The sequence below is a fragment of the Parambassis ranga genome, chromosome 21, assembly GCF_900634625.1.
Source record: "Parambassis ranga chromosome 21, fParRan2.1, whole genome shotgun sequence".
Taxonomy (NCBI): Eukaryota; Metazoa; Chordata; class Actinopteri; family Ambassidae; genus Parambassis; species Parambassis ranga.
This window is the reverse complement of record NC_041041.1, coordinates 5,091,213-5,116,533: the sequence shown is the minus strand read 5'-3', so window position 1 is coordinate 5,116,533 and position 25,321 is coordinate 5,091,213. Positions and strand designations below refer to the sequence as shown.

The window sequence follows — 25,321 nt, the reverse complement described above, 5'->3', positions numbered from 1 at the left end:
GTAACGCGGACTACAATAAGCTGAAAGGATGCACTCTCTCAGCTTTGTGGAGTTTTTATTGTCACTGTATTGTTTCTGCCAAACATGAGACCTATCAATGACAAGCTGAAGTTTTTTCTGAAGTTTTGTTGCCATTAAATCTCAAGACTTTATGAGCTTTAAACCCAGTCCAGATCCAGAGCTCCACAGACTCCACAGTCCCATACCAGGATTAGGATTGATGGATGTGGTTGATAATATTTCCCCCGTTGTGTCTTTTCTCCCGTGTGTATAACTTGATCCTCATCATGATCCTTAAGGTCTTTGTCCTAATAGGCTGACAGTAGTAAATGGGGGTGCAAAGCCACAATGACTCCAGAGTAATTACAGGGGGTGTAGCAGTGAGACGGCAGCTGTTGGCTCGTACAGCTGTTCTGTCTGAACCCAGGCAGCTCCGTGTGAGGAGGAGGAAGGGCGAGCCACCCGACAACTGATCAAACACTGCTTCGTTTCGTCTCCATATCACTGATATGCTTCACCTTTATCCTGAAGTTAGACATTTTTCACAGCTGAGCTCAAATAAAGGAGACCAAGGAGTATCTACGTTGTCGAAGCAGCAAGCTGTTCAGGTTCTGAAATGGTGCATTGCCTCTTGTCTGTCCAGGTGCTCCACCCGCTCCAGCAGCGATTCCTCAACCTCATCAACCAGGAGAACTTTGCTCAGATCAGCCAGGAGGAAGCTGTCAAACAGGAAATCGTCGCCACGCTGGAGGCTCTGTGTGGAATCGCAGAGGCGACGCAGATAGACAACGTGGCCTCGCTCTTCTCGTTCCTCATGGACTTCCTGTCCAGCTGCATCGGCCTCATGGAGGTAAGAGGCCGTTACCCGGTCAGTGTCTGCACACAGTATGTGTGTGTGATGAGGAAGTCTAAGAATGTTTCTTGTCTTCCAGGTTTACAGCAACACACCTGAGACAATCAACCTCATCATTGAGGTTTTTGTGGAAGTGGCTCACAAACAGATCTGTTACCTGGGAGAGGTGAGAGGCTCATTTTATACGTTTAATGCTTAGTACCTCTTTGTTTGCTTATGTAACGAGTCAGTTATCAATGACTTTGTGTCAGTATTGAGATATTGATGATTATTATTATTATCAAGTTACAAAATATATCAATAAGAAGAAACGTATGCAGGCAGATCTTCAGAACCTGGTTTAAGATCATGAATCAGTATTTCTCAAGATGAAGGAAAGTCGTGGAAATATGTAGCTAATACTTTATCTCCATTTACAGACTAAGTCCATGAAGCTCTATGAGGCGTGTCTAACGCTGCTGCAGGTCTACTCTAAAAACAACCAGAGCAGGAAGCGAGGCGATGCCACAGCGGAGGAGGACCAGTACCAGGACTTGCTGCTCATCATGGAGCTGCTCACAAACCTGCTCTCCAAAGAGTTCATCGACTTCAGTGACACCGGTGAGTCTCTGTAAATGTGACTTGACAGGACATATTCAGTCACCTGAGATTAATCAGTGTTCTGTTTGTTCTAGATGAAGTGTTTCGAAATCAGGACCAGGGAACGCCGGCGTCCAGTCGGACGGTTTCAGCAGCAGATGTTGTTCTCTACGGTGTCAATATTGTTCTTCCGCTCATGTCTCAGGATCTGCTGAAAGTAAGCCGACACAGCAGGGATGTGTTTGACTTTACCTATGTCATGTGATATGTTTAGGTCTGACCCTGTCCTCTTCTTCTTCTTCTAGTTCCCCTCTCTGTGTAACCAGTACTACAAGCTCATCACCTTCATCTGTGAGATCTTTCCAGAAAAGATCCCACAGCTTCCAGAAGATCTCTTCAAGAGCCTCATGTTCTCCCTGGAGCTGGGAATGACCTCGTATCCTCTCATTGTGTCTCATTGTGATATTTATAGATTTTATTTGCTATGGAAAATATTCCATAGCTGCATTGTAACAAAGCTTGTTTAATCAAGTGCTCCTTAGTTCTTTTAGAGAGCTGTTAGAAGGGGGGTGAGGTCTGCTGTGTACTTTGTGCTCCTTAACGGCTGTTTTTTTCAGGATGAGTTCAGAAATCAGTCAGCTGTGTTTAGAGGCTCTGTCTCCTCTGGCTGAACAGTGCGCAAAAACCCAGGAGAAGGACTCTCCTCTGTTCATCGCCACCCGTCACTTCCTCAAGGTACCACACACTATCCAACAAAACCACACGGAGAAACGGAGCAATGAAAACACTCTATTTAAAGTTTTCCTCTCTGTGCCTTCAGTTGGTGTTTGACATGCTGGTCCTGCAGAAACACAACACAGAAATGACAGTGGCAGCAGGAGAAGCCCTGTACACACTCGTGTGCCTGCATCAGGTGAGGAACTGACGCAGACCCGTGAAGAAACGCAGGGTTAAAGCTGCCTTCTGCACAAAAATAGAAATGCTCCAGGCTGCAGAAATGTTTGGATGCATGTTAGATAGTTTTGCTGGTTCCTGATACTTGATGCCCTCTAGTGGCCAGTCCATGTAAATGCATCCATCTTTATGACTTTACAAGTTTATCACTTTTGTTTGTGTTTTTTATCCGTTTACAGAAGACAGATAAAAAAACAATAAATTTTGATTAATGAAATACAATAAAATCTGATTAACACAACATAATAATATATAGTTTTTGTTTTGAGTATCAGTTTTATTGACCAGTATCGACACCCCTAACATATTGGTTGAAGTTGTTCATGCTCGTTATACCGTTTTAATATTTTTAATATTTTTTATAATATTTTTATTACAAATATTTATTTTTATTTATTAAAATATTTTTCCCTTATATTTTTCTTTTGACACCGAACAATTTTCAGGGACGGTCATCTTTGTAAATTGTAATTTCAGCCTGACCATTTATTTTTAATTAGTGAACAGGATATTTTACAGAAGATAAAAAGTTTATTTGAAAAGCAAACCGCATGTTGACACGGTTGATCATTTTATCAGCCAATAAAATTAGAGCTGTGTTTCTTCGCCTCTCTTTCTTGGATTCTGATTGGTCTGCTGCTCTCCTCTTGCAGGTGGAGTACTCGGAACTGGTGGAGTCCCTCCTCTCATCCCAGAGAGACGCTGTCATCTACCAGCGGCTGGCCGACGCCTTCAACAAGCTGACGGCCAGCAGCACGCCGCCCACCATGGACCGTAAGCAGAAGGTAGCCTTCCTGAAGAGCCTGGAGGAGTTTGTGGCGAATGTGGGCGGCCTGCTCTGCATGAAATAATCACTGGAAACCGACTCAGCCTTGAATCATCATCGTTCTGAAAAGCAGCCAATCAAAGACGCCCCTTGCGTCCCCCCCCCCCCCCCCTCAAGAACTGCAGGTGGAAGAGCTGGCTCTAAGCCTCAGAGGAGCTCTCGGGCTGGATCATCTCACACCTGAATGTTTTCACCTTAGATTGTTTTTGTAGTCCTCCCCAACCATCACATCCGCCTGTGCCGCAGCCCCTCCAGCATAATTGACATAAATGATGATGATGATATGGTGGTAACCATGGAGACTGAACTGCTAAGCAGACAGACTTGGAGCTCTGGAGCACTGGCCAACACAACACCAGGAGGCGGAGCAGCAGTTAGTGTGGACGCCAGCACTCTCCTCCTCCTCCTCCTCCTCCTCTTCCTCTTCCCGCTCCTAATGTGCCTGGAGGTTTCTGGAGCACACACACACACACAGTCACACACACATACACACACACCCCCACTGAGGTTAAAAATAGTTGCCATTATCTAGGTTCTGGTTGGAGTTTCTGAGAGTGTCTGAGGGATCATTTTGCTTTAAGAACGCCATGGCAACACACACGCCTCGCCACAATCCTTCCCGTAGTGCCTTTGTTTTGTGGATTGGTGTGTGTATGTGTGTGTTAGCGAATCATGACATACATTAATTAATGACTGTGCCTGCACACACACAGACACACACATAAATCGTTGCCATGACAACAGAGGTATGGCCAGCCTGGCCGTCCTCAAAGGTTTTTTTTTTTTCCTCTGAAGCACGCAGCACACGGAGAGCGACAGAAAACCAAAATCAGATTGTGTTTCACTAAAGGGTGTATATAGATATAAATAAATATATATAAATAAATATATAATGTTTTCAACCAGAAACCTTCAGAAGCGTTCGAAGAGAAACAACTGAAATGTTTTTATATGCCAGTAGACGGCAGGCAGAGTTGAAGCATGTATGAATTCAGAGAAGAGGGAGCAACTTTCTCCGTGTTGACCTTTTTTTGAAGTTTGATAACATTTTTTTGTTTGATTTTTTTTTCTATTTGGATTGTAGTTTCTGTTGCCTCTCCTACCCACTCTGCCTCTGGACATAACTGAGGCCCCCGGGTCTGATCAGGCCTGGAAAAGGTTAATCTCAGTAGTATTTTTTTCTACATCCATCACTCTTCACACACTGGATTGAAGCAGAGACTGTTGTTGAGTTGAAGGACAGCAATAACAAACCAAATAAAAAGGAGCAGAGCCACTTGCTGAAGCATTATGTTGGGAGACCTCCTTGTTCAGAGCACTATTACCCCCTCTCATTGTAGATGGCTGTTTTGTTAATGAAGTGTAAAAGTGTACATAAAGTTATTGTAATAAATGTTCTGGCCTCTGCAATTTCCTTTACATCTGCCGTGTCTGTTGTCATGTCTTTATTTACCTGGCAACCTAAACGTTTGTGGAAAAATGTTACAAGCATATATAACTTCCATGTCAATAGATCAGTTTAGTGACTTTGATTTGCAGCGTTTGTGTTTTGTTAATGATTTCTTGATAAAATCCCAAATAATTCCTCTGTGGGATCAATAAAGTATATCTATCAATTTATCTATATCTAGAAAACAAAAGTTTAAACTATCCAAACAAAATGTTCCTATTTAAAAAGGAAAAACTACGGAGTCCCAGAATGGACATTAAGTAAACAATATAACTTGCGAACAGGCAAAAAAAACTTTATTCGGTTCTTAATCTTCCGGGGCTCCGTACAAAAATAAAAGCTCGTTAGAAAATCAACCGACTTCATAAAGTTGTTGCACATCTTTGCAGCAACATTCATATTCATTTTTTTTACTCTCCATCTTCTGTTTTGTCCCTCTGCAGGAGCCATGATTACGTCATCAAACTGCGACTTCTCACATGTTCTGAGCGGTGCCGCATGAAAACGTTGTTGGGACTTTTGGTAAATATATTTAAACTTTTGACAGTGTATCTGTTACGTTTATTTATTTTCTTTGACTCATTTTTAGATTTCTTTCCTGTTCGTGAGCTAATTTACATGTTGTTGACCGAAGAATCACAGGAACGGTGTACAACAGGGTGATGAGAGCAGCTGTGCTGTCTGGGTTAGAGACTGTAGCAGTGAGGAAAGACAAGAGGCAAAGCTGGAGGTAACAGAGAGGAAGATGAGCTTCTCTGTAGCAGTGACGAGGATGGACAGGATCCGGAACGAGCACGTGAAAGGGACAGTTCAGGGTGTCTGTTGTGGCGCAAAGTGAGAGAGGACAGATTGAGACGGTTTAGACATGTGCAGAGGAGGGTTAGTGGTTATATTGGTAGAAGCAAGAGGCCAAAGAGGAAGAGTATTGTTTTAAAAGAGGACATGGTGAGAGAAGAGGAGGCGGAGGATAGTTATAGGTGGAGACATGGTGATTTGCTGTGGTCACACCTGACAGTGAAGCTGAAGGTAGAGTGGCTGTAGCTTTCAGGTTTGTAGGTTGTGACAACATTTTAGATTTTTCTTTATGTTCATTCATCTGTAACAACCAACAAATGTCTTAATGTGTAGGTCAGATAATTTAATGCACGTGGACTTAAAGAAAATCTCCTCTTGTACAGAGGGTGAAATAAAATCAGCCACTTGCTCCTTTTTTAATGAAAAACGTTTGTTAGAAATAGAAATAGAAGAGAACTTTATTCGTCCCAAGCTGGGAAATATCACTGTTACAGCAGCAACATACATGCACTCAGCATGCTAAACGTGTATCTCTAAAGGTAAACAAGCAAGGTTTACAAGCAATTAGAATTTATGAAATAGAATATAAAATATATGTACAGCACAAAGTCAGTTACAGTTATTTTTTGTTGTGATAAAAATAGTGTAAACTTAAAACAAAATTTCTATGTGATGGTATTTATTGTGTGATCCCTGGTTTCAGTCACATTCTCTGACTGTCTATTATTGTCACTGCTCTCCTCTTCAGCCATGAGCGACAGTGATGATGACGTTCCCACCCTGTCAGCCCACACTCTGGCTGCCCTGCAGGAGTTCTACAACGAGACCAGGACCGGTCCGGACCACAGCGCAGGACCGGCCGACCAGTTTGCTGTAGGTGCGATGGAGGAGGACTGGGTGAGTGTTTGATCCGAACCTGTTTTTCTGTTTTTCTGCAGACGCACGTTTGTTTCCTTCTTCTTCTTCGTTGAGTTTTTGGCAGTTAGCAAACCACAAATTGATGCATTGCCGCCACCAGCTGGTGTGTTTGTTTGTAAACTGTCGCCATCGCTACTTTGCTGCGTTCAGTTGGTTTCACAAACCCTGTAGTCTGCGAAATTTCATCGGGAGCGTTTGTTACTGTGTGGACCCGGTCCCTTCTCACTCGCCTTATTATTTCTTTTTCTTCTTCGTCTATTGTAAGTATAGCAACGTGTTAAATTATCTACTAGTCGCTTGCGTTATTGCCCCTGCCTGCGACGTATGGTATTACACGAGTCGCTGTCATGTATCAAGAAAAATGGACAGAAAAAAAACATCAGGAAGAAAAACGTGTTTAGATCAAGTAGTGGAGGAGTCGATCATTGATTCGATTTTCCCGCTACTTCCAGTCATTTTTATGACACAACTTTCTGTGTCACTCTGTTTTTATTGGCTGTTGCAATGGAGAGAAAAAACTCTGATCGGTTTGTTGCAGAGGCTGAAGCTTTGTAAAGATTTCAGTGAGTGTGTGAATCTTCTCTGCTTATAATGATATAAATGTAATTGTCGTAATTATTGTTTGTTTCCAGGGAATGAGCCAGTTCTGGTACAGTGATGAGACGGCAACACAGTTAGCTCAGGAGGCCATACTGGAAGCTGGAGAGGGAGGAAGGTAAAACTGCAGGAACACTGTTCACACTCATTTAATGATTATCAACAAGGACAGGAAGCAGAAATCAAGACGTCTCTTTTAATCTGCATGTGTTTTGTGTTTCCTCTCTCAGGATAGCCTGTGTGAGCGCGCCCAGTGTGTACCAGAAGCTGAAGCAGGGCGTGGTGGACGGTTCAGACCGGGTGTCTTCTGTCGTGTTGGAGTATGACCGGCGCTTTGCTGCCTACGGAGAAGACTTCATCTTCTACGACTACAACGAGCCGCTGTCTCTTCCGTCCGGCGTGGCCCCTCACAGCTTCGATATCGTCCTCGCTGACCCGCCTTACCTGTCTGAGGAGTGTCTGAACAAAGTGGCCAAAACCATCAAGTACCTGACCAAAGGCAAAGTGCTGCTGTGCACAGGTGGGACGATGTGACTCTTGATTAATTTCTAAGTTGGGTGAATCTGTATGATATAAACTGACAGTACGTGTGCTACACACTCTGTCCTACAGGTGCCATCATGGAGAACGTGGCTAAAGATCTTCTGAATGTGCAGATGTGCAGCTTTTTACCAAAACACAACAGAAACCTGTCCAATGAGTTTCGCTGTTTTGTCAACTATCCATCGCGCCTGCTGAGGAGCGAAACTGCTGTCTGACCAGAGCAGAAGGGAGCTAACGGTGGCAGCGTGTCAGAGACATTTAACAGCTCTAAAGTGTGAGCAGTGGAACTGAGACCTGCAGACAAGGTGAACACTGTCAGTGTTAAGCAGCAACAAGAACTGTTGTATCTTTTGTTTTAAGCAAGAACAGGAAGCATTTGTGGGGATTTCTATACTTTTCTTTGTCCTACATGATGCTAAATTAACAGGAAGGTTTTTGGATTCTGGACCGTTTTGGACAAAATTAAACATTTTATTTACCAAAAAATGTGGGAAATTACAACAAGCATTTTCATCTATATAAACAAAAGCAGATGGATTCATACTTAAAAAGTTTTGTTATTAACATTAGTCCTAACCTGTTGATAAATTTGACAGTAATCACTGGCATGCTGAATGAAGGAAATAAACCTTTATTGTAAGCTGATTTTTACCCTTCATCAGATCCTCAGAGGGGAGAACAGCGGAGTCTGATTTGATTCCATGGTGAGCAGCAGGTAGAGGGCATGTTCCTCCCCTATTCTGTGATCTGATGAGCAGAGAAATCACTGCCGTTAAAGCACAAATGGAACCGGCAAAAGCCAAGACTGCAAAATATACCAGCGAGAACTGTGCTAACTCCAAGCAGTAGGTGGCAGCATTGATCCGGTCTTGACCCATTAAGCACTTTTTTTTTTTTTTTTTTTTTAAAAAAGGGTAGAAAACAATCAAAGGTTCTTCATTGACGAGGCAAATGTCAGTCGCAAAAAGCCCAAAAAACGTGGATCAGATGTATGCAAACTTATCTGAGCTGCCACAGTCCTGCTTCCATCATGCTTTCTTGCCAGCAGAGAAGAGCTGCCTGGCTTTGGGCTCTTCTCTGTCCAGGCTCTGGTTGCTCTTCTGGCCGTCACGCTCCTTCTCCAGCAGCGGCACACAGGTGCACCCCACAGCCACAGAGACATAGATCTCCGTGTAGGAGTGACGTCCACCGACACAGGAGCCCGTCCTCCTCAGGATGACAGAGGGAGCGTAGACCGGAGTGCTGCGGTACTGGTCACTCTCCTCCCCGTAGGGCCCGATCAGGCAGCCCTTACACAGGCAGTAGGCCTCAGGGATGTGGCGGGGATATCTGGTGGGGTCGTAGGAAATCCTGAAAAATGAATCCAAGAGATGCATTATTTTTTTCCCACATTCTTACAGATGCTCTTAAATATGTCCGGTCAAGCAGAGGTGCAGCGGATTGTGAAACAGAGTTTGTTCAGTTTTGTTGGAAATTATTTAAATATTGAAGTTTTCCTTGCAACAGAGTTAAAGCTGCATGATTATATTTAAGAAGTCAACACCGATGGTGTGGATTAAACAGAAAAATGATGAGATTGAACAGCATATAGACTTGACAGACTGTTAGAGGTGTTGAATCTCTTTAGTACATTAAGTTATAATGGTTAACATTTAACCTTTGTAATATAAAATAAGTGTGCAAATGATTTGTAAGCATTTCAATTTCTGTCAATTGTTGATGCAAATCAATAATAAAAAATAATGAATTTGTTTTAACTTTGAAATTGAAAATAGGTGTCCGTGTGTTGCGCCTGCTCTTACCTGTAGGCCCAGGGGGAGATGCTGAGCAGGTTGACCGGGAGGCGCGTCTTGCTGTCGGTCGGGGACCGCGCGCTGCTCGGGCAGGTCAGGTTGAGTTTGTCCCGCGGCTCCAACTGCAGCGCGTGGTGGAAGGCGCTCATCACCCCTACAGAAAGCCGGCCGAACATCTGCTCCAGAATCTCCTCTGGCAGGTCCAGACAAGACCGGGTTCTGGTGGCCTTCTTTCGTACCCGGCTCGCCCCGGCAGCCCAGCCCGGCAGCGGCAGCAGCGCCACCTGCAGCAGCAGCAGCAGCAGGAGGTGAAGCCGAGGTTGCATGGCTTCGTTCTTCTTGGTGCACTGAAAGATTTCAGAGTTATCCCTTCGCCTTGAAATGACAGCGTTCACTGCCAGTAACGGGTTTCTATCCACTTTTATAATCCAGTGAGTTTTTGGAAACGCCATAGAACCAGCAAACAATCCACAGTCCTGGCGCTACAGCCGAGGCGCAGGCACGCCGCCAGGGAAACATGTTGGCACAGCGCAACCAGAGAAGCGCCAGGAGCAACAATTGCCTTAAAACCAGAAAATATTAGCGAGTTGGAAGGTTTACACCTGCTCCTCTCCGTGTAAGGCGAAAAACGGCACACGGTGCGCTCTGCGTTCCTCTGGCGACCTGTGCGTAAAAGTGTTCGTACGCGCAGAGGGAGAGTCCGACCCAACAGTCAGAGCGACTCTAAATCAAACTGAAACACTGGCAGAAAATCTCCCATCTTAAACTTCTGTCCCAGGCAAAAAATAATCCTCCGCGTTCACATGAGCAGCCCTTGACGCGAGAGGGGGGGAGGGGGTCCAGTCCAGCCTGCTGGCTGTGCGCGCTCTGCTGCTGGGTCCTGGCTGCACGTTGGAATCTGCTGGACTCTTTTAGAAAAACTGGGAACTGCTGTGTAAAACCTCTCATGTCAGGTCTGGCTTCACAAAGAAAATATGAAGTCTAACCACCACTGAGGAATTCAAATCAGTTTAACTGCAAAAAGCACATTTTCCCAATTGGACCTGTCGCTTGGTATGCTGTGCATTTATGTGAGATTTACTCCAGCAAAAGGGCTTTAAATTATATTTCACATTTACAAAGCCACTTAAATCCTTAAAGTTCTCTCTTCCCTGAACTTTTGGTTTGTGCTGCCTTTCCAGGGAAAACATCACCTAACTGTTTTTATGTGCTTCTATAAAAACCCCCCACACTGCAGCCACATAAAGGATGAAGGATGGGGGTAACATATTTTGTTCTTTTAATTCTATAGCAAATAATAAATAGTATATTACAAGTGTTGATTTTTTTCTTCCAAAAAGTATAAAATGCAACAGGACCTGAGATGGATGGATTATATGTTTGGTAGATCTTGCTGATGGATTTTCCAGAATGTTCCCAGGCTCACACGTGAAAACATAAAGTGCATTCAAAAGTATGTGGACAGTGATTTTTGGGCACCAAACTCACACTGAGGGATCATAAGACATTTGTTCTCACAGACTAAGAATGTCTACACAGTTATTCTTATATATGAATGTATATATGTTCAAATTGAAGTCTTATCCCATCATTTTAAAAACAGAGTGCTGGACTACAGAGCCACAACAAAACTGTCCATATACTTCTGACCGCAGACACTCTGGACCATCACTGATCAACAGGAAATGGTAGAAAATATCTTTAAATGTTCTTGTGGTGAAGCGTTGTGTCCTTGCCTCACAAAAGAGAAAATGTCCTGATAACGTGGCGACTGCAGCTACTCTGGCAGCAGGTCGTCTCCCAGCTCCTCATCTGCAAAGTCATCATCCTCCAAGCGCTTCTTGGCTGCTGTCTTCGGTCTCTCCATCTGAGGCCCCAGAGGGTCCACATAGGATGCATCTACACACAAGGGGAGCAAAAGGCTTCGCTTGTTCATTATGTCCCGAGTCAGATTTTGACTTGATCTTAAACTTCTGCACACATTTCACAGATGGGTGTGCCAGATTATCTGAACATTTATAGTACACAGCTGAGAGAAGTCATAAAATAATTACGCAGTTTGTATCAGGTAATAAATAAGTGCAGAGGTAGAAAAAAAAAATCATGGTTTATTCACCAAGTTCTTTGGGGCTGCTGGCCTCGTAGGGCTCATTGGAACCAGGAAGTGATCTCATCCTGGCGCTCAGGCGCTCTCCTTTAGTGCTGCTGCTGTGGCCGCTGTCTGCTCAAAACACACAAGCAAACACACACATCATGACCTTTTTAAAGCCCCAGCTGTAATCAGAATCAACTGTTCATGTTGCTTAATTTTAAGCAGGATACTTTTAACCTTAGCTCTGTGTGTGTGTGACTGCAGCCTGCATGTTATTAGATAAGACTGCACAAGAATCGTTTTTTAAAACCCTAATTATAACAGAGCGTATGTAGAAAACTAAAACCAATCATTTTCCAGGAACAGATCATTCCTTCCCGAAACCGCAGTTTAGTGAGATACAGCAGGATACAGTAAAGAGAGTGAGACATATGTAAAAACAGTGAGACATACAGAAACATTACGAAAGAGTGTAAATATCAATGTAGTGGAACAAAGACAGAGGGAGACTTGGAGAAATAGCAGTTTGTTAACCATTCCTATCTAGATCATTTTAATAATTTACTGCAGTGGAGTGTGATTGGTTACCCGAACTTTCAGCGACTCCAACTTACAAATTCTAAATCATGACAGTTAACAGGTTTTACGATCACTCTGTGATGCAGTGTGGGTACAAATAACACACACACACCATGCACACAGGTACTTTTCCCTGGACCTGATTAATATGTTGGAGTGTGTGTGTGTGTGTGTGTGTGTGTTTGTTCCAGGCTAAGACAACAAGCTGACCGAGCGGTCTTATGAACTGAAGGACAGACATGGTTACAGACAGCAGCAGCCAACATCTGGCTGCCAGGTAGCCTTGGAAACTAAAGAGATCAAGCTGAAAGCTGAAAAACAGGAAGGAGGCCTGATATTCCACCTTCCCTCACAGTCCCACATATCTCGCACAAGGCCTCACAAACTGCTGGCAAACTGAAACCTCTGCTGGAAAATGGACTCCCCCTCCTCCTCCTCGCTATTCCCCCCCCCCCCCATTTCTTCCTTGACAGTCTCTGTGGCATTTCTCTTTTACAATACTCAAGTGGGAGACACGCACCGAAACTAAATTGTCTGTAAGAGTTTCCGCAATGAAAGCTACACAAACAGCCATCGTATGTGTGGAAGAGGTTGACGAAGGACACCTTTTCTCTCTTGTCTCTGTGACTTCACCACATTTACTTCAAAGAACGACACGGGTGTGACCATATAAGAAAATAAACCCTCACCTCACTCCTGCATGTCAGCCATGATAGAGCTGCAAACCACACAATGTACAATATGCAGACTTTACAGAAAAGGTGGAAAACTCTCATGCGCACTCGATGTTTTTCCTCAAATATCTGAAAGAGCTTTTAGGTAATCACTCCTTCTCCTCTGCGAGAGTGCTCAGTGCAAACATCCACCACAGCCCAACATCGCAGCTGCCTGTCAGAGGGTTTCTGGATCAGGTTCAGGTGCTTTGACCATAACACTATAGTCAAGAGTTTTTTCTTGGGAAAGTCACACACATCTGCTGTGTCAGTTTGCACTGCTTCACTCCAATGGTTCTCACACAGTGTATCTGACTCCTAACACTTTTTCTCACTGTCTATCAACATTTGGTTACATTAAATTAAATTAACCCCCTCCAACCTAAAAAGGCCTATCAATGTGTGATGTAAAATACAGCAAAATCCAAGCTTAAAAAAAGCCCCATTTGATGAAAATGACTTATTTATACAATTAAAAATACCAATAAAACACATGTACTTACTAGATTCTCTTAAAAAAAACAATTCTGCACTCCTGCTCAACTAGCAAGCCATGATTGGTTGACTTGCAGTCATGTGACAAAATTTCATCAGTATTTTGGCTGACCTGCAGGTACTTTCTACAGCTGATTTGCAGAGAAAAGTTTAAAAAAGCCATGACTGTTTCTTTCCATAGAGATGCAAGATTTACAAAACAGTGACTAAAAATGTGACAGAAGTAAAAAAAAAAAAGATCTACCGTAATCTGCTTGGAGTTAAAGTGGTTAATAATACATAAAACATCAGTAGGTTCTGAGGTTAGGAGCTCAGTGTAGATGTATATATTCTTACATACCTCTCCCTGAGTCCAGCAGTGGACTCGTTTGTTTAGGCTCAGGCTGAAAGACTGTGCAGCAAAGAGGAAGCAGAGTGAGAACAGAGATGAAGACAAAACACAAAGAGAGGAAGAAAATCCAAAAGATTTTAAGAGTTGAAAAACTGGAAAGCAAAATATAGATAAAACTGAGAGGAGTGATTAGTCCGACATGTGCCGCCCTTTATTCTCTCACCTGGTTTAACATCATCTGATGTGCCTTAGGAACATAAGAACATGAAGGGGGGGTTTAGTTAAACAGCTTTAACGTTACATTGAATGTGTAGGAGTAGAAGGATCTGATCACGCTGCTGTAACTGTGTTCGTCTGATCAGACTCCGCTTCAGCCTCTGGCACTACTAAACTATGGGACAATAAAAAGTTTAAGGTTTGCTCATCTAATTCATAAGGACACAGAGGAATAATGGAAGTCTGGGCAGGGTGGGGCATATTAACAGGTGCCTGACACAATATATATATATATATATCTAACCACACTACAGGAGAGACATTCAGCTGCACAGCAGAGAAAAAACTGGGCTGTGTTACAGTTTTTGGCAGCTCTTCACTTTGTCTGGATTGCATTTTGAAATTTGCTGATGGGGCCACAGTTTTCCAGTGTTGGAGCCATGTGTCTGTGTATCTGTGTTTGTTGTGGGTCTGTAGTGAAGGGCTGCTAAAGCTGTGGAAGTTCAGCCTCTTCTGTGCCCGCTGCAGCCTCTGTGTGTTTAGGGCTCCTTATTCTACAGGATCAGGAGCCCTGAACATACAATCATAGCCTGGACTGAGTGTGGTGTAAAAGACATGTACCCATAATGCTGGACTTCTTAGGGGGGGTGTGGACAGGTGTGGCGGGGCCTGCTGCAGCATGTGTGAACAACAGATAGAAGAAGCAGTGACAGATGAAAAAAAGTGGATGTGGTGAGAAAAAGGTACGATTACAGGCTGGGCTGTTTAAACTTTAGGTGGAGAACTGAAACAGTGTGTTGATGTCATACTCTGATGAATGTAAACCTATATTTCAACTATATTTATTTATTTGAAAAAAAAAACATTGCCTGTATGTAATTAACTACAGACTAAACAGTGGAGCAAACATTGCAAACACTGTGCTACAGACATAATTAATATGGACCTCTATGGCATGTGCATGTTATTCACTGTAGCGACAGACTAAATGGGAAACTATGCATTCTTCTTCCAACTCACCAGCACTCCCTGCACTGCCCTCTCTGCCTTCTCTGCGACCACTCGCGCTGCCCTCCCGTCCTGACTTCACCCTCTGCAGGAAAAAGAGAGAAAAGGGTGAATAAAGAAGCTGATGGTTAACCTGAACAGCCGTGCTCGGATTAGATGTATGCTTTCCCACTTAAAGCATGTCTAATAATTAATAAATAAATACATTTGAAACAAAAAAAAAGCTTCAAGGATCCTGACAAACTTTGACAAAAATGTGTCATTTATACACGTCAACTTTACCAGTTTGTATAGAGTTATGTTCAGTAATATAACAGCAACCACAGGTAAAAAGTGAAAATACATAGAAAAACTAAGCTTGAACATCAGATCGATCCAAGGCGCTGATTGAATGAGACTTCATTTCTGGCTCTACTCTCTCTCTGTAACTCATCTGCTCACACACTAAAAGTAAATAGGATCAGTTATTTCTCTCTGTTTAGTTTGGAAAATGTGGGGATTAATGAGTCAACTGTCTGGCTCTGTCTGTCATCCTCTGCTGGTCCAATAGCGTCTGATTTAAGAGCAGCTGGTTGTGATTTGAAAAAGTCATCCTCCTAATCTGTTCCTGGCTCTGACTGATCTCTCCACAGGACGACGGCACACTTAAGTTGTGGAAGACAGGTGTGTCCTCTGCTTGGAGTTTGGAGGCGCTCGTTGCTTCCTGCAGATTTAATTAAAATCATGCAAAATTGAGGAGTTTGGGATGATTTGCTTTTTCAGCTTTTATTCAGAGCTGGGTGGAGTAAGCAAGTTTATAGATCACAAATATGATAATATTTCTGGGAACGTGGAAACCCCCCCCTTTAAGGGGAATTCCATCAGTTTCAGGGATGCAGCCAATGTCAGGCCATCGAGGAGCATTTTTAGGCAAATGCAGCCCATTCAATGAGCAGAGGAACCATTAGTGAGTTCAGTTTACAAACCAGTGCATGAGCAATCTGTCTGTAGTGAGCCAGCTTGGTGTGAAAATGTATCTGCCAGAATACAGAATACTGCCACCTGCTGGTCCACAGTTCTAACATCCAGCGAAAATGCAAAATGTACACCTAACTTTATTATCCAAATCAAAATTGTATAAAGGCTTTCATGTGCTCTCTTATTTAAACTCTTTACAATGATGTAAGCAAGTGTCATACAAACAAGTGGAGTGATCAGAGAATACAATAAACCTCCTGCTTGATTCTACTCAAGCCAGTAAGCCACCCGACTCATTAAGATGTTCGTAAACATCTGCTTCAGTACACAGACCTGCGAACAACTCTCTGAACACAAAGGGCTCAGGATTAGCATCAGCCAGGTGGTGAACAGCTGTATGTAGCATCGGTTCTCCTGTCAACAGCCTCCGATTCACAGAAAGCAACACAAGAGAAAAACAGCTGTTTTTCGTGCATTCTTAGGGCTGCAGGGACTGCTGACCGCTTTGCAAGGAAAGGGACACATGCATGCTTTTGATCAGTGCGCTCTTGTCCAGGAGCAGACGACAGGATGCCGTGACATGACATAGGTGATGAAAGGATGATGAATGAAAGCGTCAGAACGCTCTGTAGTGTACGATTAAAAAGTAAGCAAGTCATTTATCAAGCAGCATATGAATATTCCTCAGATGTACCCATTTATGTGCCAACTTATACAAATCATTTCCTAAACGTTCTGATGGATTTGGAACTCAAGATCATCCAAAAGGCTTTCATCATTAACGTTTTGTGTGTGTGTGTGTATTGTGATTTTTATACTTGTGTGTTGGGCCTTCTTCTTTGTCCGTTTATTACCAGACACCCAGTGACATCAGCACTATAATAGCTATCAATTTGCTACAAGACACATTATTACCACAAGATTTTTACGACGGGTGATAAACCTCACCACTTTAAAAGTTAATCATACCTGTTCTCTGATCTCCTTCATCTTCTCTGCCTTCTTCAGCTTGGTGACATACTCCTCCTTCAGCCCTGGGTCTGCGCACAGCCTCACCAGGAAACGCAGGCCTGGACACACACACACACACACACAAAAACACAGAACTTTTGTTATTTTGTTCACCCTCTCATTACATCTGCTGGTCAAGAACTCAGTTGAATAATGTGAAACAAAGACGATCACTTACATTCCACATTTTCAGGGAACTTGCGATGGATTTCCTTATAGGTTTCCAGAGCTGTCTGGAAGTTTCCTGTAAAGACAAAAGTAAAAATTATCTCCATGTTCACTGTGCTTTTATATTTAATTATTTATTTGCTTTGCTTTTAAAATAAACAGTTCCACTCTCACCACTTCTTCTGTGGCAGCTTGCCACCATCAGCTGCCATTTCACCTGGGTAGGTCTGAGGAACAAAGCACGATCAGAATCAATCACACACACCTGCAGTGAGCATCCGGGAAGTTGGGTTTAAACTAACAGCGTTGCATTCAGTGTCAGAAGTCAAAGTGCCTTCACCATTTTGTACCATTTTTAAGACCACACATATATAGTACCCTCAGTGTATCCCACAAAAGTTGTCATGAAAAGTTGTGTACATTAGCTACATTTCCAAGAGTTTAAATCGAAACAACTGGACTCAAGTATTGTTTTTGAAGACTTAGCTAATAGCTACATTAGCGACATGTACCGTCATGCATTGCGTCGAGAAGGACGAAGAACGGAAGTTAACATTACCTGTCGTACAAATATAACGACCAGTTTAGGAATGTAACATGATCCGCTGTGTTTGTTTTATTACCTTTGGACATACAACTTTTTTAAGCTATAACAACACAAATCTGAATTGCTAGCGACGTAGTTTGTTTAGCCGGCAGAGATCGGCACGTTTTATTTGCGACAGCAGTGACGGCCGGAAATTGCGGCGTAGTGTCCGAAAAGGCCCGAAAATGATTTCTCAATGATTTCACTATAGAGAGTATGCACACACGTCAGATTATGGTTTTGGTTGGTTTGTTGGTGAAGCAGTAAGCTACACCTTTCAAAGTAAGGATCTACCGCAGGAGCTATGGTTACCTTGGTAACAGCTCATGCAGCGAACAGGAAATACTACCAAGGCAAGACCTTATTAGACCTTATTAAGTCTCCTGAACACAGACAAAGCTCATTTCTTGTCATGCTTATAAGTTCCAAATAGAGTTTACTTACTGTATGAGTGTGGCTCTTTCAAAGTACATAATGGCCTTCTCACAGAACTGTGCTTCAACGTAGTAAGCCCCAAGCCACTCGATCACATCAATGTTGGAGGGGAAGTACCTGAAGGACTGAAAAGACAAACAATTAGAATATTTATGGGTAAGCTGCATCTGTGAATTGGTCTAGACAACGATAGAAATGTTTTAATTATACATCATAGTAATAGTGGAAGGCTTGGCTCTTGTCCCCTTCTGCATCGTGCAGCTCTCCTAGTTTTGCCAGAGGGTGGGGGTCAGTGGGAGTCACACTTATGACCTGCATCAGCCACTCGATGGCCTGTTGAGGATCCTCCAGGAGCTCGTAGCTGAGACCACAGTGTTAAAGACAAACAAGATGCTTACAGTACATGATGAATTCCTGAAAAAAGGAACTTCCATTATCTCAAATCTGTGAGACACACAACACATGTTATCAGTAGGATACAGGTTGGCCAGCTGGAACATAACTTGGCCACTGTCCCTCAGAATGGCATGAAGCTTCAGGAAGCAGTCCAGAGCCTCATTCAGACGATTCAGTTTCTTGTAGGTCAGACCTAGCAAAAAGTTAAGAGGAAGAAATATGATGTATCCACACGTACAATTCTGTTAAGAGTGCTCCTGATCTAGATATTCAGAAATATGGCAGCACTAAATGGTGCACACTGCGAGGAGTACTGACTCTCTTAGTTATTAGATATTAAGGACTTATCCTAACTAATAATAACAACACAATCATTTACAGGTTACAGGTGTTTGTGTACTAATGAAAACAACACCCTATTCCCTTTCTGCCATTAGATCCACCTAAATCCAAACACTGGACCTTTACATCAGCACAACAACAGTAATCTGGTCATTTCCATAAAGATGACACACCTAATCAGGATACACAAGGCACAAATGCTTTTCTGTTTAGTGTACACTCCATGTTTATCTGCTAAAAACTTAAAGACGCACACACGCCCCGTTTTCTCAGAGCTCACCCCGAAGCCACGCCTCCCAACCAGTCTGTGACTTTGGCCATCATGCACGTACCTCTCTGATGCGCGCAGAGCAGGAAGAGAGTGACAACCAGCCAACTATACGCGCAGGGGCGCCTCGTAGGATTGGCTGATTTTTAGCGTTTTATAGCTTCCACAGATGATTAATATTCTTCGTTTTAAAGCGAAACTGCCTAAATCGGTTGCTATCGGATTGTAAAGAGAAGTTACACTAATTTAACAAAAAGTGCATCAGAATGAAATCTCCTACCCTACCTTTAAGCTCCCATTAACCTGCCACTACTAGTGCATCTAACGCAGCTGTTACCCAGGTTGTAGAGCGCTTCAGTGCATGATGAATCATTCCTCAGGGCTTCTTTGAAGAACTCTGCAGCCTTTTCATAGTCCTGTTTGACAAATACTGTGTTGCCCTTGTTGGTGAGTGCTGCAGGGTTGTACCGGTCTGCATTCATGGCGAGATCAGCATATCGCTCAGCTTGGTCGTAGTCCTTCTCCTGGAAGAGAAAAGCGTATGGAAATGTAACTCAGCCACCCCTCCAATTGGATACGATTTAAATATCTTTGACCGTTTTCTTTATATTTGGTGTCAGTCTTTCAGAGTCTTACCAGTAAATAGAAAAATGAGAGGTTAGTGGCTGCAGCACTCTTCACTCTGCTGTCCTTCTTCTCAAAGGTTTTCAGAGTTTCCACTGCCTGACAAAAAACATCATGAAAACAATAAAAAGCCTGTTTTTCCTATATTGCAAGAGTTAGTACCCACAAGCAGTTTCCCCCAGTACATAACACACTAAACCACATAAAAACAAAAGCAACAGACTTTTAATTTTTTAAATGCTCCACACATTTTGTGATGGCTTCTAGTATTCAGTGTAACATCTTCTTTTCCAAATGACATTCTATATATCAATACATATCAAAATTTGGCAAATGTGTCTACTTAAAAATTAGTTAAAGCTCTTTAGAATAAAAAATAAATAAAATAATTTTGAATATTTACATTTAGAATTTATAAAATGAACAAAACAAACACTATTTTGCTGAATGTAGCCATCAGGACTGTTGATATATTTTTCATGACAAGCCCATATTTGAGTCGTTATGTGACTTTAAATGCATTATAAACTGGGGAAACATTCAAACCATATTAGGGTGTAAAGGTTAGCATTTTGTCAAACCACTAGCTAGGCAACAGCTGCACAGATGCAGATTACACCACCACCACCACCACCACCACTGTCTGCAAACTATGTACAAACACCACACACATGCACCAGAGGTTTTAAAGGTCTGTGAGTAAAATGCAGTTAGCTATTTCAGTTATTATATGGTAAAACTGGAGAAACATTAACTGCTCTTTGTCATTAATCTTTTAATCAATACATTGTTTGGACAAAGGCATGCTTATACTGTAATGTGTCAAGGGTAAAAAAACACAATGTAAATGTGACCATGGAAACAAAAAGCACACATACCTCAAGCTTAGGCATGCAAATGTCAAAGAAACAAGACAAAAGCAGGAGAGAATGCAGGGCAATGAGAGGGGGGAGTGTTGAGTCTCATTCTGATTGAATTAAACAGTCTGAGCAACAGAGAACTGACATATAACTGACATATATACACTGTAGTGTAAATGGTCAACTGAAACCACAAACAACATCTAACAGGAGCATGTATATATTATATAAAATATAATCTTTACTCTATTGCTTCCCCATTAACAGTGCAAATATTAGCAAGATTTGGCTCATGCCGAGTCAACAATGTCAACCATTCAAACAAGCATCTAAAGCAAGTATCCATTTTTTGTGGTCCACGTTCTTACTCTGCTGTTGTGGCCCTAACGACACAGACTGAGTTAAATGAAATGTTAAATTGAGTGGTATTGTCCATAACACTGTTGCAACAAACACACTCACTTGGTTGAAGTCTTTCTGTCTGAGATAGGTGATAGCTTTGTTGATCTCCAGATCGTTGGCAAGCTCAACATACTGAGAACTCTTCATCATGTCTACACACCTTTAATAAAAACAACCACATATTGTGTTATCTGATGGTGGAAACACGGTGAACAGAGCAAGTAATGATGGTTTTTTTCTGGACAATATTTTGAGGTATTTGAATATGGCCATTAGGTGCATATGACCTGTTTGATACTTGATAACAGTTAACCAATCACATGCTGCTTCCATTTGTTCCCTAAAAAATTTAATAAACAAGAGCAATGACAGACAACAAGACTTTTACATCCAGCATACTTTGCTTGTTTAGAAAAGTCAGTCAATCTGGTGTAAAGAGAAACCGAGAAATGTCCTTTCACCTTTTTTGTGATATGAATGACTCAGACAAAAATAAAAGAATAACAAACCAGTCAAATCCAGAGGCAAAAGACGTCTCGATGGCTGGAGCGATGAGCTTGGCTGCAGTCATGATGTACCTTTCCGCCTTAACTTTTCTACGAACAGCACACAGGGGAATTCAGAGAATAAAGATAGATAAAGATAAAGATTCCAAACAGTTGATAAACATTTTTTCTTCAAATATGCACAAAAAAATATCTCACAGATCTCTCTCCATCTGGTGAAGTTTGTCGTTCTTAATGGCCTCAATGACCATATTTGAGCTGGTGTCATCCTGGAAGTGTTGACAGGAGAGGGTTTAAATTAGAGTCACTAGATTCAATGTCTTTAGTTTAACTTTAAAATACCATTTAAAAGAGCAGTGCCTTCGAAAATCAGGCATTTGGATGGTCCTGATCAATGCAAGTTTGGACAAAACCTAAACAACAATTAAATTAGCTTATATATAGGAGTATAGTGACATAACAAGAAATACCATTCCTGTCAAAGCGACACAATATATTTTACTGAATTACAACAAAATGACATTTGGGGAGTATTATTAGTTAAGAATCTAAAAATAGAATACATGATTCCACTTAACAACAAGCAAACACTCACATTAGATGGGATGTACTTGTCTTCTTCATCAATACCCAGAGGAATAGCAATGAGCTTCTGAAAGGCCTTCTTCATCCTCTCTTTGTCACCAATGGCATAGTAGCAAAGAATAAGATTAAAGCCTGTCTTGATGTTAGGGCTCTCGCTCATGATGTGTTCGTAGGACGTTATGGCATCCGTGTACTGGCCCATGCGGATGAAGACTACACAGATATTCTGCATGATCTTGATCCTCATTTCCTTGTGTGCGTTGGAGATCTGATCCAGCGCCATGCGGTAGAACTTGATGGCTTTAGGGTAGTTTTTATGCTTGAAATAAATGTTGGCCATGTTGACCTTTAGATGACCTGGACAAGCAGAGCAGGAGTTTCAGGGCGAATCACAGTACAGGTGAAGAGAGAAGCAAGAGAAATCATTTGATAGGTACAATGTATGAGACGTGAATTTGTCAAAATTAGAAACCGCAAACTTATTACAGTCCTTAGGGTCAGTTACTGGTTTTCAATTCCTGGCCCTGGTCTAAAGTCATGCAGAAGACTAAACACAATGCCAAGTGGTGCAAGTTTCTTAAGGTTTGAACAATGTTCAACAACCCCTCCATGGAACATCACAAAGTAAGTGCACCAAAGTGAACCAAAATGTAACTTATGCCCAAAGACATGGGTTCAGTCTTATTAATTTCATCCATGAGTGACAACAGTGGTGGTATTTGATACTTCACTGTGGCAAAAAAAAAACAACAGTCACAGGAAAAGAAACCTTCGTTTTACTGCCTTAACACAGGATTATCTGGCCTGTGTACTTATGTGGTTTATTCATTACAGCTGCAACAGACTAAAAACATCTGCAGCGAGTGTGGCATTAAACAGCCTGCTGCTCACCTGTATTACTGAACATCTTGTTCTTCACAATGACCTGGAACATGTTCAGAGCCTCAGGATACATCTCATTGTTCACATACTGGTTGGCAAGGTTGAGCAAAACCTGGACAGAAACATTTAATATTTTTAAATAAAATAATAAAAAACAGGCAATGGAGTCAGACAGCAATTCGTGGGAGCTCAGTGTTTTCTGAGAACTCTGCCTGCATAGTTGAGTGGTTATGTTCACTGTCAATGGAGCCAAGCATGACTGCCAGAATAGAATAGAATAGGATAGAATAGAATAGGATTTTATTGGCATTGTAACATGCCACATGTACAACTAAATTTAAAATAGATACTTCTCCTGTCAATCTTAACTTGACACTGTCTAAAATGGTTAAAAAAATACAGCCCAACTTACTGCATAGTAGAGATCCAAATTGAGGTCCGTATTTCCAGACTGTTCCTTCTGTCTGACCAGCGCTCGCTCTTTCCTCCCCGCCTCTTTAGCTACATCAAGGGCCTGCAGAAACACATGATGATGAAGTGCATGAATATATTAGGAGTAGAGACATCAACACCTGGGTCAAAAATGAACAACATGTCTTTGGTAGAAACTACACTAACAGGTCACTTTTGCTTCTGTTATATAGGATTTCTGTTGTGCTCGATGATGAACAACATCTATCTGTGATAAAAATGTTTTTAATAATGATTTTATGTCTGAAAAACACAGTAAAACAGGAAGGTTAATAAACTTTAGCCATTCTGAAACACCTTAGCTTTTAGGTTTGATTATAAGTTCATCATGATTATACTTTATATTTAAAGTTGGAATAAAATATAAATACAAATGCTCACTTGTAGGGTCTTCTATCTAAATTCAGACAAATCCAGACAAATATTATTATTAAACAGTGCACTCAGGAATTAGTCTAACCTGTTGTAAGGATCCCATGCTGTGAGCCTTGCAGCTCTCCTTTATGAGGTCATTCACTTGTTTCTCCATGATCTTAAACTTCTCCTCAGGCCTGCAAGACAAAAAACATATATACCAAAATATATGATAATGCTCCTTAAGTGTACGCCTGCCTCCGCCCAACACAAAATAGAATGACTAACTACATCTTGAGTGGTGTCAGGAACTTATTACTTATCTGAGTAAAATGTGTAGTGTGTAAAAAGTATTTTATACCAATATCAATCATTCCTCATGACTGATATTCAACTAAAGTTCAACAGAGTGAGAACTCACGTGTCCTCATTCTTTAGTTCAAGTGGAGGTGCTGGACCTTTGGACTGGCCTAAGGGGTCAAAGGTTGAACCTGAAAATAAAGAAAAAACATACAAGCGAACACACATAATTATTACAACAGAGAAAACAATGCAGACATAAACAGCCACACCCTGACAAAGTCCTATCAGGTGGCAATTCAAGTCACTACGTACTATACGTACCAAGAAAAAAAAGAGAAGAAAGAAATAAAAACTTCATCAAAAAGCCATCAAACTCACCACGGGTCAAGGAGGAGGTGTAACCTGCTGCTCTGACAGCTGTCATTGGTCGGGCTGCCCCTTCCTGTGAACACGTTTCAAATTACCAACAATAAGAAATAAAATCTGAAATATACCGTATTATAATAGGTTTTCATTCATTTGTTCAGAGAGGTAACATCAGTGCAGGAAAAGAAACTGCACAACGTAACATACAGACTTGAATGATGAATGCCTCTCACCTGCACAGCTCCAGTCATGGGTCTGCCCAGTGAAGAAGCCAAAGGGATCCGCGACTATGTAAAGCAAGTTACATGATAAAGTGGACAGGCTGCATTCTGTGTCATCTGTCTTATATAAAAAACATTCCATTCATTGTACTTACACCAAAGGAAGTAGCCAAAGGTCGTGCTCCAATGGCAGTGCCCGGAATTTTAGCAGTGAGCTAGATAATTGAAAGCATGACATTTTACAAATGACAAATGTGTGCAAATAGAACAGCATTTACCAGTTCTCTGTAGCTCTGTACAATTCCATTTATTCTCTCTTACACACGCTCATAGAAAATACTCACCGGAGGTCTTCTTCCATGACTTGTCCTCACTGTTTGCTGGAAGCCCACATCATTTTCCAAATCCTGGAAAGGTATCATTACTCATGCTTAGTTCTTACATAGTTTGGTGTTACTGTTAATGCACAAGCCATGTGACAATGTCAGATAATTTGAGTTGTCGTTCGCCACTTGACTACAATGTATAAACGGTTGCTCTTATAGTAGTTTATTAATAGTAGTAGTAATAGTGAACGTTAGCAACCAGCTTCAGACATTTCTAATTAACTAGCATGGTTTGTGGCTAACTCACCTCGAAGTCAAATGTCGGATTATAGTCGTTATAACCCGAATAAAGATCATCTTCCTCGACAGCCAGATACACATTGTCCATGTTGTCCGTCTCGGTGTTGGGAAATATTCATAAATATGGAAAATAAACTATTATCTCTGCGATAAAAGCATTAAGGCGTTTTTTGTTGTTGTATCAGGATTTGTTCCCACAATTCAAAGCGGCGAGGG

General features: G+C 41.8%; 4 protein-coding genes across 6 annotated transcripts in view; 2 read left to right on the top strand and 2 right to left on the bottom strand.

Moving 5' to 3' along the window:
• xpo4 (exportin 4) overlaps nt 1–4,631 on the top strand; it is a 39,047-nt gene extending 34,416 nt beyond the window's left edge. Inside the window, exons 17-24 of the mRNA XM_028393666.1 lie at nt 644–850; nt 933–1,019; nt 1,273–1,453; nt 1,528–1,649; nt 1,738–1,868; nt 2,050–2,167; nt 2,253–2,345; nt 3,040–4,631. Of these exons, the coding sequence (XP_028249467.1) occupies nt 644–850; nt 933–1,019; nt 1,273–1,453; nt 1,528–1,649; nt 1,738–1,868; nt 2,050–2,167; nt 2,253–2,345; nt 3,040–3,237 (1,137 nt within the window). The 3' untranslated portion in view covers nt 3,238–4,631. The remainder of the gene's footprint in view (nt 1–643; nt 851–932; nt 1,020–1,272; nt 1,454–1,527; nt 1,650–1,737; nt 1,869–2,049; nt 2,168–2,252; nt 2,346–3,039) is intronic.
• A 480-nt stretch (nt 4,632–5,111) lies between these two features.
• eef1akmt1 (EEF1A lysine methyltransferase 1) lies at nt 5,112–8,420 on the top strand. Its single transcript, XM_028433634.1, has 5 exons — nt 5,112–5,184; nt 6,206–6,354; nt 7,008–7,090; nt 7,203–7,492; nt 7,585–8,420. Exons 2-5 carry the CDS (start codon nt 6,208–6,210, stop codon nt 7,728–7,730), a joined length of 666 nt encoding a protein of 221 aa, XP_028289435.1. The 5' UTR covers nt 5,112–5,184; nt 6,206–6,207; the 3' UTR covers nt 7,731–8,420.
• Nucleotides 7,966–9,784, bottom strand: il17d (interleukin 17d). Its single transcript, XM_028433632.1, has 2 exons — nt 9,318–9,784; nt 7,966–8,865 (listed from the first exon to the last, which is right to left on the bottom strand). Exons 1-2 carry the CDS (start codon nt 9,758–9,760, stop codon nt 8,544–8,546), a joined length of 765 nt encoding a protein of 254 aa, XP_028289433.1. The 5' UTR covers nt 9,761–9,784; the 3' UTR covers nt 7,966–8,543.
• Nucleotides 9,785–11,067: 1,283 nt separating this feature from the next.
• ift88 (intraflagellar transport 88 homolog) lies at nt 11,068–25,296 on the bottom strand. Of its 3 annotated transcripts, XM_028433627.1 has the most exons (26): nt 25,113–25,296; nt 24,824–24,886; nt 24,635–24,694; nt 24,492–24,545; nt 24,271–24,334; nt 24,011–24,080; nt 23,696–23,786; nt 23,177–23,278; nt 22,774–22,876; nt 21,893–22,239; nt 21,496–21,566; nt 21,301–21,387; nt 20,852–20,951; nt 19,542–19,628; nt 19,243–19,429; nt 18,380–18,488; nt 18,110–18,260; nt 17,909–18,024; nt 17,053–17,105; nt 16,889–16,954; nt 16,669–16,769; nt 14,755–14,827; nt 13,742–13,765; nt 13,528–13,578; nt 11,425–11,529; nt 11,068–11,207 (listed from the first exon to the last, which is right to left on the bottom strand). In XM_028433627.1, exons 1-26 carry the CDS (start codon nt 25,191–25,193, stop codon nt 11,086–11,088), a joined length of 2,538 nt encoding a protein of 845 aa, XP_028289428.1. In that variant the 5' UTR covers nt 25,194–25,296; the 3' UTR covers nt 11,068–11,085. The 3 variants fall into 3 exon arrangements, with proteins under 3 accessions (XP_028289428.1, XP_028289429.1, XP_028289430.1); XM_028433628.1 differs by lacking the exon at nt 13,742–13,765; XM_028433629.1 differs by lacking the exons at nt 13,528–13,578; nt 13,742–13,765.
• Between the last annotated feature and the right edge of the window lie 25 nt (nt 25,297–25,321).

Excerpts from the sequence above, each read along its gene's own strand:
- eef1akmt1 (XM_028433634.1), top strand. The coding sequence starts at position 6,208 with ATGAGCGACAGTGATGATGACGTTCCCACCCTGTCAGCCCACACTCTG. Across the intron at positions 6,355-7,007 it reads GTGCGATGGAGGAGGACTGG|GGAATGAGCCAGTTCTGGTA; the intron begins GTGAGTGTTTGA and ends GTTTGTTTCCAG. Across the intron at positions 7,091-7,202 it reads GAAGCTGGAGAGGGAGGAAG|GATAGCCTGTGTGAGCGCGC; the intron begins GTAAAACTGCAG and ends TTCCTCTCTCAG.
- il17d (XM_028433632.1), bottom strand. The coding sequence starts at position 9,760 with ATGGCGTTTCCAAAAACTCACTGGATTATAAAAGTGGATAGAAACCCG. Across the intron at positions 8,866-9,317 it reads ATCTCCCCCTGGGCCTACAG|GATTTCCTACGACCCCACCA; the intron begins GTAAGAGCAGGC and ends TTCATTTTTCAG.
- ift88 (XM_028433627.1), bottom strand. The coding sequence starts at position 25,193 with ATGGACAATGTGTATCTGGCTGTCGAGGAAGATGATCTTTATTCGGGT. Across the intron at positions 22,877-23,176 it reads ATTTGGATCTCTACTATGCA|GTTTTGCTCAACCTTGCCAA; the intron begins GTAAGTTGGGCT and ends GTTTCTGTCCAG. Across the intron at positions 17,106-17,908 it reads GAAAGAGCCACACTCATACA|ACCTACCCAGGTGAAATGGC; the intron begins GTAAGTAAACTC and ends TTTGTTCCTCAG.